General features: G+C 41.0%; 1 protein-coding gene across 5 annotated transcripts in view; it reads right to left on the reverse strand.

Annotated features, from left to right (window-relative positions):
• The window catches only part of Baz1a (bromodomain adjacent to zinc finger domain 1A), a 124,308-nt gene that overhangs the window by 60,027 nt on the left and 51,757 nt on the right, over positions 1 to 12,524 (reverse strand). For all 5 annotated transcript variants that reach the window (XM_021179125.2, XM_029484732.1, XM_021179127.2 and 2 more), the window contains exon 4: positions 3,708 to 3,851. In XM_021179125.2, coding sequence (XP_021034784.1) covers positions 3,708 to 3,851 — 144 coding nt within the window. The remainder of the gene's footprint in view (positions 1 to 3,707; positions 3,852 to 12,524) is intronic.

A 12,524-nucleotide genomic window follows, 5' to 3' on the forward strand; every position in this document is an offset into this window, starting at 1 on the left:
AAGATTATCTATCAGTTTAGCTCAGTTTTCAGAGACCTTATGGTTATAGATAAATTTCAGCATTTGGCTATTGATAGATCTATTAGGCCTACTGTGTAACAATTACACACTCTGGTTTCATCACCTCTAAAACAGTTCAAATGTTTATCTAGTACTACAAATAGCCAAGAAGGTTGATCAACTTTCATAAAACAGTTTGAAATACTTAAGATGCAAAAATAATTCCAAACTCATGGTGTAACTTCTTGTGTGTGCTACAAGAAGGGCTCTAGTGTTATCTCCACCTATTCTAAAGTCTCAAAGGCTGTGAGCTAAGCATGATGCTAGATATTTATAATTCGAGCACTTACAAGGCAGACACAGGAGGATCTCTGTGAGTTCCAGGCCATCAAGGGTTACATAGTAAGATTCTGTTTTAAAACAGAAACAAATCAAACAGAGTCAAAGATGTCCAAAGCTTCAGTATACACAAACTGTGCTCTGTGATGGGAAGGACCAATAGGGATTCTTTGAGGGATGTAGTTTAAAAAGGGTGTGTGAGACTGAGAAGATAGCTCAAGAGTTAAGAACACTGGCTGCCCTTCCATTGTACCTGCCTTCAAATACCAGCAGCCATATGGCAGCTTACAATTGTCAGTTCCAAAGGGTTAGATGCTCTCTTAAACATACATGCAGACAAAACACCCATACACTGGGCTGGTGAGATGGCTCAGTGGGTAAGAGCACCCGACTGCTCTTCCGAAGGTCCAGAGTTCAAATCCCAGCAACCACATGGTGGCTCACAACCATCCGTAACGAGATCTGGCGCCCTCTTCTGGAGTGTCTGAAGACAGCTACAGTGTACTTACATATAATAAATAAATAAATAAATCCAAAAAAATTTTTTCAAAAAAAAAAAAAAAAACACCCATACACAAGAAATTAATAATTTCTAAAACAAAACATGTGTGCATGTTTGGGGATGGGAGACAGGGAGATAGAGATCTGATCTCCAAAATCTCGATGACTATAAACACTGATCTATGAAGGAATACTGTTTGGATGATCACTCTACTGTCCATGTCCAGATGATAAGTAAGCTAGTATATTCTGAAGGAATGCAACTTTATATTTATGTGTACTATAAGTCATCCCTAATTAAATATTTTCTTTTATAAGAGTTGCCATGGTCAGGTGACTCTTCGCAGCAATAAAACCTTAACTAGGACATAAGCTGGTACCAGGGACTAGGGTATCGCTGTGATAGGCCTGACTAGGCCTCGTCCCAGGAGTCTCCCTGAGGCTAAATTGAAGAGTTTTGGATTAACCGCATTAGCAGAGGAAATCTCAAAGCAGCCTAGTACAGACGGTTACCAGTACTCACTCTTACACATATCTATAATGAAAAGGAGCAAGCTGAGAAAGGAAAAATACAAAATGTACATTTTGAGGAGAAAGGAGGCCCCAGGAAGTGGGATGGAGCAAAGTCCAGTGTTCAAGGAGATAAACAGCTGATGTTTGAAGGAATAGAGGACCTCAGGAAAAGACCATACCCAACTATGTTTCAATTTATGAAAAGAATTGGGGGGGGGGGGAGCTTGCAGCTGGTGTGCTGGCTGCAACCTTTTATCTTAGCACTCAGAAAGCAGAAGCAGACAGATCTTGGAGTTTGAGGCCAGGCTGGTCTCTATAGAGTTTTTAAACAGCCAAATTTTAGGCAGTGAAGGAAACCATTGAAAACAGAAAGCTAGCCAGGTGGTGGTGGTGGTGGTGGTGAATGCCTTTAATCCCAGCACTTGGTCACAGAGACAGGTAGGCAGATCTCTGAGTTCAAAGTCAGCCTGGACTACAGCTTGAGTTCCTGAACAGCTAAGGCTACAAAGAGAGACCCATTCTCTAGAAAAAAACAAAAACAAAAACAACAAATACCCAGAAAGCTGGTGAAGATGAAACAAAGGGGCCATGTTCCAGCGCCAGCAAGCAGCAGAACTTGGCAGCTTTAGCCATGGGGTTTTGGCTTTAGAGTCAAGAACAGAAGAAACAGGGTACTGGAATCTCCCTCCACAGCTAAGGGAAGCCACTGAAGCCAGGGTGTGTGTGCAGGTGTTCATTCCCTGCATGGAGGCCTAGAGAGGCTATCGAGTGAAGCTGTGAAGGTGAAGCCTGGATGCCTTGGAGACCTCAAAATGATGGGGATGCCAGAGTCCTGGGGTACCTGTGGAGGAGAGCTGCTAACAGGGAGTGGAAACAGCCAAAGAGAGAGGCCTGCTGCAGTTACCAGAGCTGAAAGGACTTGGAGATCTGAAGAGTGTTTCAACATCTGACATGGAGATGCAGAGTTTGGCGTTTTCCCTGTTGTTCCAGTCTCACTTTGGCCCAGTATTTCCCTCCCTTTGGCACCACAGTGTATATCCTATGCTGGAAGTGTGTGATCTGCTTTTTCATTTTGATTTTACAGGGGATTATAGTTAAGAGATTGCTTGAACTTCAGAAGAGTCTTTGGACTTTTAATCTGTTATAGATTATTATATAATTATTATAATGGGAGAACCTGTCTCAAAAAATAAGACAGATGGCATATGAGGAGGACAGGAACTTAAGGCTGGCCTCTGGACTCCAAATATGTGAACATACATCTCCTCACACATGCATGTATACCATATGTACCTACAATAAAAATTTTTAAAAATTAGCAACCAAACACAAAACACACCCTTGTGATCTACATTCATATTCCTTGATATTTACCCAAATGTGCAAAAAGCTTACACCAACATGGAAGCCTGCCATATATGTTCACATCAGTTTTTATTTGAAATTGCCAACACACAGAAGCAACAAAAACGTCCTTCATCCAGTACTCGAGAGGTAGAGGTGGACGGATCTCTGTGAGTTTGAGGCCAGCCTGGTCTACAGAGTGAGTTCCACACAGCCAGGGCTACACAGAGAAACTCTGTCTCAAAACAAACAAACAAACACGTCCTTCAGTAGGTAAGAGAAAAATAGGGTATAAAGAGTAGACTATTAGGCTGGTGAGATGTCAGAGCAGGAAAAGGCACTTTCCCCCAAGGACCTGATAACCTGAGTTCCATACCCAGAACTTCCAACATGTGGGCATTGGAAGGAAAAAGCTGGCTCCACACATCCTATGACCACCACAGGCAGGCTGTAGCGCACGCACCAACACTCATGAACAAACAAAAAAAGGTAATAATTTTTTAATGTAATAATTTTTTAAGATAATGCAGTATTATTCCATGCAAAAAAGAAATAAGCTACCAAGGCTCTCATAAAAGAGACACAGCGAGAACTTAAATGCATATGCTCAAGTGGAAGAAGCCAGTCTGGAAAGGCTACATTGTGGGAAGGCTGACAGTGTGGAAGTGATTGCCAGGAGTCGCAGGAACAGAGAGTGAGACCCATCTATGTGGTAGGTGGGTCAATCCCCAGCAAACAAGAAACAAGCTGTTTTGCTTGGTTTTAGTTTTTGGAGACACTGTCTGACTATTTAGCCCAAAGGCATGTGCAATGTCATATCCAGCTAGGGGCTCTGTTCTTAAGAGGCTAATTAGAGAGTTAACTAGATTTACATTTTGAATCTATTGTTGAAATAGGTAATTTAAGGATTGTATACCACAGTATGACTAGAAAAGGAAAGGCAGGAAAGAAAGTTTATATTTCAATTGATGATCACCAATCTGGGAGCTAAAGTACAATCTACTACTCACCCGTGGTGAAAAGAGCTGCTTTGTGTTTCCGAGTCGTCACTGTCGCTGATGACAATCGTCTCTCCATCAGCACTGCTCAGGTGTCCATTAGCAAAACCATTCTGATGTAATGGAGGGAGGACTTCCAAGATTCTACACTGCAGCCTGAAACAAATAATCACAAAATGCAAGTCAAGTCAGATGAGTCCTGTGTCTAGTTGTAACAGGGTCTAAAAGAGTCACAGCTTACTAGCAAGATAACCCATATTCATTCATAAGTTACACAGTCTATGTTTTGAAGGCTATGGCTAACTAAACAATTCAATTAAAAAGAAAATATGACATCTAATTTTAAAATTCAGTTGGTCTGAATGTTGAGCTAGTGATGTGGCCCAGCTGGTACAGTGCCTGCCAGCTGGGCCTGCCACACTGGGCTCAGCTCCCAGTATTGCACACAGTAACAGAAACAAAAGAGCGTGATTTCCTACTGTTTCCAGTCAGTGGGGTTGGAGGGCATGCTGGCAGGTACAGCCCAATTAGCCTCTCCCCATATCACACTTAACAGAAAGGCAGGGAAATAGTAACTCACTTTCTTGCTGGGGCCCCTTACTCTACCCTGAAGAAGGAAGTTCCGAGATCTCTGGGCTCAGGTCCTGCAGCACCCTTCCCAATGTTCTCAGGCAAGTAGGCCTTCAGCTTCAGAGTGACAACCGCACCCTCAGCCTCCTGATTCTGCCTTCAGGTACAGACTGCAACGCTCTGCTCCCAGCCCTGGTAACCCATTTCTCAGATAGCCAAGTGTGAGAACTATGCTTTCAGAACCTACAAGCCAATTCTATTACATCTGCCTCTCTCTCCACAATCCACAAATATATTTTCTATCTGGAGAACTGTGATTAATACAATTATTTGTCTTTTTAAATCTAGTGGGGCTAAATTGTCTTTTAGGAATTGTATTTGCGACAATTTTTATATATATATATATATAGCTAGCCTCAAACTTTTGATTCTTCTGTTTCAGTGTCTGGAGCACATGCAATGTGCCACCAAACCCAGTCAATTATACTCTTAACTAAAGTAACTGCTTAGAAAAAAAATTAAACATCAGCCAGGGGGGTGATGACATATGCCTTTAACCAGCTCTCGGGGGCAGAGGCAGGCAGATCTCTGTGACTTTGTGGTCAGCATGGTAAACACTGTCTTAAGAGAGCCAGGGCTACATAGAGAAGCCCTGTATCAAAAAAAAATCAAAAAAATTTAAAAAAGAAAGAAAAATCAAGTATTGGTATATGTCATCACCCAGAATGAGTCCTGTAGTTCTTCAAAAGCCAATATCTTCAATTCTATAAGTCCTGACCAAATTTTTATTTTTATCATAAATCTAGAGATTTTCTTTTTGATATCTGGAAATTTTTTCTATTCCCTAATTCTGTAACCACCATTCTGGTGTTCCCTTAATTAAAACAAAACAAAACAAAACAATAACAAAACCCCCAAACAAAAAACCCTATTATTATAATTGTTATTTTAGAATGCTGGGGTTCAAACGTGGGCATCTCACATGTATTGTACTATAAGACACATTCCCAGTCCTAATTTGGCTTTTTTTTACTCTGCACAGAACTTCTGGATTGTATGGGACCAATTTCTGACTCCTTTACTAATTAAAATACTACTTAATCCCATACTATTGTGTCAACTTCCAGTGACAGAAAAAAAATTGTCACTTGCTTTTTTCATAATCCCTCAAGCTCCAACTTCACTTCTAGTATTGAAATCAATCTACACATATCTACACATACAAACCACACACACCACACACACATTAAAAAAGACAAACCATTCATTCCTCAGGTGGCCAGATGTCTACATTGGATAAAATTTCTCCCCCTTTCTAAATTCAACCTTGTATCCCCATGGCATAAGGAAAGAATCTATTCCTGGGAGCTGTCCACTGACCCCATATGTGTGTGTGTGCGCATACACGCGTGCACACACACACACACACACACACACACACGCACGCACAATGTGAACACCGAGGTTCGTGCCCATGATCGCATCTCTAGGAAAGCTGAAGCACAAGAAGGGTGAGTTTAATGGCAGCTATATAGATAATCTGTCTCAAAAGGAACTGGACATGATTTATATAATATAGATGAATCTTGAAAACATTATGCTAAATGAAAAGGCCAGGCACCAAATAAAACAAAATGTAGGAGTTTATATTAGTTTCTAGAACAAGAAAACTCACAGAGAAAGGAACCAGATGAGTGGATGCCAGGAAGCTAGGGGTGGGGTTGGGGGGTAGGAGTAGGGGTGGAAGTGCGGGTGGGAGTAGTGGAAACCGGTACTGATTGCGACCTCACACAGGTTTCCTTCTAGGTGTTGAAAGTTTTCTAAAATTAGACTGGGTGATGGTTGTACAGCAGTATGTCTTAAAGGCACATTTAACAATGTAACATCTCAGATAGGCTAGTTTTATGAAAAGTAAAATATATATCCAAGCTACTAAAACACTGACAGTTGGGACTAGAGAGATGGGTCAGTGGTTAAGAGCCCTTGCTGTTCTTCTAAAGGATTGGGGTTCAGTTCCTAGCACTCACAGGTCAGCTCACAACCATCTGTAAAATGGTGCACAGACAGAAATGTAGGCAAAACACTCATAAAATAAATGAAAAATAAATAACAGGTAAAGTAGACATGTAGAACAGAGTAACCAAAGAAGCAAGAGCCAGCGCTGGTGATCTCATCCACATCCATGTGCAGCTCTCAGACAATCGAGGGGAGTCCCGGTAAGAATAGACATATACATCTCTAGCGATGAGCCAATTCCCTGTTCTCTGAAGAAAATGGAGGGTCCATGTTAGAATGTTAGAGACTGTGCTATTCATTTGCACATCTCATTCAATGAACAAGGCTGTGCATGGTGTGTGTGTGTGTATGTGTGTATCAGAATTCACAGGACTATTCATTTGCCAGCTCTTCTCCTGGGGGGGGGGATTTTATATATATATATATATATAGAGAGAGAGAGAGAGAGAGAGAGAGAGAAATGGGGGGGGCGGGGAGAAGCTGGCTCACGGGTTAACAGTGCACACTGCTCTTACAGTAGACCTGAGTTCAGTTCCCAGCACTGACATCAGTGGGCTCACAGGTGCCTGTAACCCAAGCTCCAGTGGAATCCGACATCTCTGTCTTCTACTGACACCCGAATTCATGTACACAAACCCACATGCACATATGGAATTTAAAATAATAAATATAAAATCAATCAATCAATCTTTTTAAAGGGCTGAAGAGGTCAGCAGTTAAGAGCACTCACTGCTCTTGCAGAGGACATAATTGCAATCCCAGCACCCAAATCAGGAGGCTCACAGCTGCCTGTAATTCCTGCTCTAAGGAGATCCAATACCTCTGGCTTCCTCAGGCATCTAATCTATGTGCACACATGCTCACACGCTCACCCAGATTTGCACACATAATTCTTTTAAAAATTCAAAATCTCAATATTTAAGGGCAGTTGCTGCTCCTGCAGAGGACTGAGGTTCAGTTCCACATTTTGGCTTCCAATACCACTGCCCATGCATACGTAGAGTGCCCACACACACATTCAGCAATCACACAAAAGCATAAAAGTGAGTCTTTTAAATGGTTGAAGGATAGAAAATACTTCCTAACTCATTCTAAAAAACCTGTGATAGAATAAATACATGAAGAGTTCTTACAACTGAAAGAAAAGTCAACTTTTTAAAAATTAGTAGGTCTGAGTAGACACTTCTCAAAGCTATAAATGGCAAAGAGCATAAAAAGATGCTCTTCTCATCTGTAAAGTACAGAATCAAAACCACAGCAAGTAACAGACCATATCCAGTAAGGTGGCATGTCTCTCAAAAGCAAAATTTTACATTTAACAAGTACTGGTAAGGCTGTAGAGAGATAAGAACTGATGCAGACTGCGGAGAGAATATTTTTATCTGTATGGATGTGGCACCTGCCAGTAATAATTCTGATGGTCTATGGCTTAGGCAGGAAGTGGAGATGAGACACCTGGGAGGCAGAAAGGATTCTGGGATAGTGCCAGGCTCAGGAGATTCACCCAGGAAGAAGTGACAAGATGGACCCATGGTACCAGAGCACAGGTAACCGGGCACATGGCAGAATGTAGATTGGAGTAAATGAGTTATAATAAGTTATGATCTAGTCAGAGAAGAACCTAACTATATGGCCAGTGTATTTGTAAATATATTTTTGAGTGTGAATCTTATTTCTGGGAGCGTGGGGCTGAAAGGAAGAAGCAAGAGCAAACTTCTACAGCAGATGGTACAGAAAACAGCATTTCTGTGTCCCCACAAAGTCAAACACAGAACGAGCATAGACACTACCAACTCCACTTAAAAAATTAAAAATTGAAAAAAGAGTTTAGATACTTGAACACCAGTGTTTCCAGTAGACAAAACATGGAATCAACCAAAAAGTCCACTGACAGATAAATAATAAACAAAATGTGGTTATATAAACACAAGAGAATATCCTGACATTAAAAAATGACATTCTAATACATTCTAAATATGAATGGAGCCTGGAAACAGTCAGTGTGATAAGCTACAAAAGGACAAATACTTGAGGTTGCTCACATGCAGTATATAAAACAAGCAAGTTCATCGACAGAAAGTAGAATCAAGGTTACCAGGGGAAGGGGGGAGGGCAGAACGGGAAGTGATTGCCTAAGAGTACAGAGTTTCTGTTTGGAATGATGAAAATGTTCTGGAAACAGTGGTGATAGTTATACAACACCGTGAACACCACTGGATTTCACAATTAAAATGATTAAAATGGGTTTTTTTGTTTGGTTTTTTTTACACAAAGCATAAAACTGTGCTATTATCCTAACAGAAAAGCCTGGGAAAAAATTCAATGAACACACCTACATTGCCAGCAAATAGAAATATCTGCAGGCTGATGTTCACACTGGCTGACAGATATAAAGCAAAGTTTCTAAACAGGAAAAACTGCAAGAAGCAATATCAAAACTTTTTGGATAGTGGTATAGATCTGGAATTTGGAGACATGAAAGTAATCAAATAGATTTGTTTTTTATTTCCTTCCTTCCTTCCTTCTTTCTCTTTTTGACAGGATCTGGCTATTGCATTCACTTTTGAAGACTTAAAACTCATATTCAGGCCTCATAATAGCCAGTCTTCAGAGCAGTGAAGGAAACTTTCCAGGGAACCTGTGAGCAGTAATCCTCTTCCCTAGCAGAGCCCATGCGTTACTGACAATGCTGATGGTGAGGTCAGGAGAGGGAGAATCCCAGCCCACTCAGCACCTAGGTATTTGGTGTAGGGTCTAAAAGTCCTCTTACAGACCATGAGAGGGAACAGTCTAACCACAATACAGTGCACTGCACTGCAAGAGTTCGAGGTTCTCATCTCCTTAAGCCAACAGAAAGAACAATTTCCTGACAGAATTCGGGAGAAGGAAACCAGTACAGTATTGAGATACTGCTTAGAATGTAATACATATTTAATATATCAATTGCATTAGCTATTGTTAATATTGCTATTAGCTATGTACCACACCCAAACCACAGCTATCACTCCTGACTAGCCCTTACTGGGCTCAAAGTCAATTACTCAAAATGCCAAATCAGTATCTAATAGATTTTCACTTCTAGAAATTAGCTTAAATGTCTTTCAAATCCACTTGCTACTATTTCTTCATTCCAGAGAATCCAAAGATTATTGAGATACAAAAAAATTTAAGAGACTCACAAAATAATTATCAGTGGCAATATAGATTTCAAGTCATAATTGTTTTAAAACATGAAAAGTCAACTTAACAATCATGACCTACAAAGTGGCAAGAGATATATCAATAGCACCTCAAGAGATATAGCATTTGCTCACTCGAGGGACAAGAGAGAAGCTGATGCAGCTTTACATGCATAGCATTTGGGGGGAAAGGGGGCTTATAGTGACAGAAATTTTCTATATCCAAACTATATCAATTCCTGTCAATATCCTGTTAGTGTTATCATAATTTTGTAAGACATTATCATTGGGAAAAATTTTATTGTCTTACAGCCTCATGTGAAGCAATAATTATCTCAAAACAGTAATTTTAATTTTAAAGTGTTAATAATAAATATAAAAATATTAACTTTGATTACAAGTGTTTATTCCATATATGAGAAATAAATCAATAAGGGATGAAAATAACTGATATTCTATATGTTACTTTTAGAATAAGCCCAAGTCAAAGGCCAGCCTGGACTACATACATAGTAAGTTGAGGCCAGCCTAGGCAACAGAGTAAGGATCTATCTCAAAAAAATAAAAATAGTCTACTAAGAGAGTTCTTGGGAATTGGTAAAGGCACCTGCCACCAAGCCTGATAACTTGAGTTTGATCCCAGAATCCACACAGTGGTAGGAGAGAACTAACTCCTACAATTTCCATGTGGGAGGCCCCCACCCAAATAAGTACATAAATGTAAAAGTAAAAGCAACTATCCTGAGTAGTTTTTTTAATTAAAATTTATTTTATCAGGCACTGTTAGATGCTTCTAATCCCAGCTACTCTGATACAGAAGGAGTAGTAGGATCGGAGTTCAATTCTAACCCAGGAAACAAAGCAAGACCTCATTTCACGCACTCCTCTGCCAGGCACTAGCAGTCTGGCCTTATTATAGTTCATCTGTGGTGCTGTGACAAACACCTTGACAGAAAACCACCTGAGGAGAGAGGGGGGCTTATTTTAACTCCCAATTCAGAGTTATTGTTCATTATTCTCAAGAAGGCAAAGGCAGGAACTCAAGCAGCTTAGTTTTATTATTACATAATATACATATTATTACATATTACAGCCACAGTCAAGGCCAAAGAGAAAATAAGACACCCTTCCTTGCTCGTCTTAGGAATCTTGTCTTAAGAAATCCCTGCCCACAGAATGGTACCACTCGTAATGGACTGGGTCATCCTTTATCAATTAACAACCAGTTCCCAAGCCATGCCTGCAAATCAATATGATATAGGCAACCCTTCACTAAGACTCCTTTCTCAAGCCATACAGCTTTTAATCTCAGAGCACAGGTACCTCTATTGGCGACCAACCTGGTCCACATAGGAAGTTTAGGACTGTCTCAAAACAAGCAAGCAAACTAAAACAACGACACAAAACAAAAAAAGCAACCAACCAAACAAAACCCAAGATGTCTTCCTCCTCGGGAGAATACTGGTCCTGTCAGTTTGACAATAAAAACTAATCCGCACAAGCATTAAGAAATCAGTTGTAAACAAGACTGGATGTGGTGGCACATGCCTTTAATCCCAGCACTCAAAAGGCAGAGGCAGGTGAATCACTGTGAGTGCAAGGTCAGTCTGGTTTAGAGTGAGTTCCAGGACTAAAGCCTCTCTTGAAAAATCAACCAACCAAACCAAACAAAACAGATCAGTAGTATATGTTAGCCAGATTAAAGCCTTAAAAAACAAAAACAAAACGGTGGGTGGGAGCTGGAGAGATGGCTCAGAGATTAAGGTTAGGGAGCACTGCTGCTGTTGCAAAGGACCTGGATTCGGTTACCAGCTCCCCCATGGTGGTTCTCTTCTAGCTTCTATGGGCAGCAAGCACGTATATACTGACCAGCAGGCAAAACACTCACATGCATAAAATAAACATTTTAATTAGGATGTTGCTAGAAGTCTCCCTGCTGCATTCCTGTCTAATAAGCCCCTTCCCCCATCTATACCCCTAGCCCCCGCCCTGGGTGTGTGTGTGTGTGTGTGTGTGTGTGTGTGTGTGTGAGAGAGAGAGAGAGAGAGAGAGAGAGAGAGAGAGAGAGATCTTTAAATTTCGAATCAAACTCAAGAGCAATAATACACGGATTCCAGGCAGGCCAATCAAAAGTTCAAGGTCATCCTAGGTAAGTAACAAATGTAAAGACAGCCTGGGTTACACCTTGACACTTACAAAGAAACAACCCATTTCTAGCTAACCCTTTCCCAAAAATGTCTTATCCATCTTACCAGGACCCAGTCACAGGTATTAAGCATGTATATGTTTAAATCAAATGAGAATACAAATGTATTCACATTTGTGTTCTCAATGTGAATACATTTTACTCATGAATTGCATTAAAGACAGTAATATAAAAAGAAGCTCAGGCTGGTCAGTACTTGCTGTTCAAAGTCAAGAACTGAGTTTGATCCCTAGAACCAACTGAACCAACATTTCAGAGACAGACGAGGGTTGGGGGAACATGGGAGGACGGGTGGGTGCTCTCTGTTCCTCCCTCTTCCACAGTCAGCCTTGCTCCTGAGACACAACGATGAAGGTCAGAGTGAACTGATTTGGCACTGGGTGCCTGCTCTTCAATTCTGGCAATGTGGATGCTACTGCCATCAATGGCCCCTTCACTGGCCTCACTCACTGCAAGGTCTACATACACATTCCACTATGATCTTATCCACAGAAAGTTTCAGTCAAAGCTGAGAAAGGGAAACTTAATCAATGGGAAGCCTATCTTCATCCCACCAACGTCAAATGAGGTGATACTGGTGCCAAATATGCTGGAGTCTGCGGATGCCTTCCCCACCATGAAGAAGATCGGAGCCTAAGTGTCCCCAGTCTCTTCCGCTTCAGCTGCTCCCTCCATGTTTGTGATAGGCTTGAACTAAACAAAGTACTGACAACTCATTCAACATTGCCAGCAACGCCTCCTGTCTATCAACTGCTCAGTAACCCCTATCCAAGGTTACCCATGGCAACTTTGTGGAAGGACTCATGACCACAGTCCATGCCATCACCACTGCCCTGAAGACTGTAGATGGCCCTATGG

This window comes from Mus caroli, chromosome 12 (genome assembly GCF_900094665.2).
Source record: "Mus caroli chromosome 12, CAROLI_EIJ_v1.1, whole genome shotgun sequence".
Taxonomy (NCBI): Eukaryota; Metazoa; Chordata; class Mammalia; order Rodentia; family Muridae; genus Mus; species Mus caroli.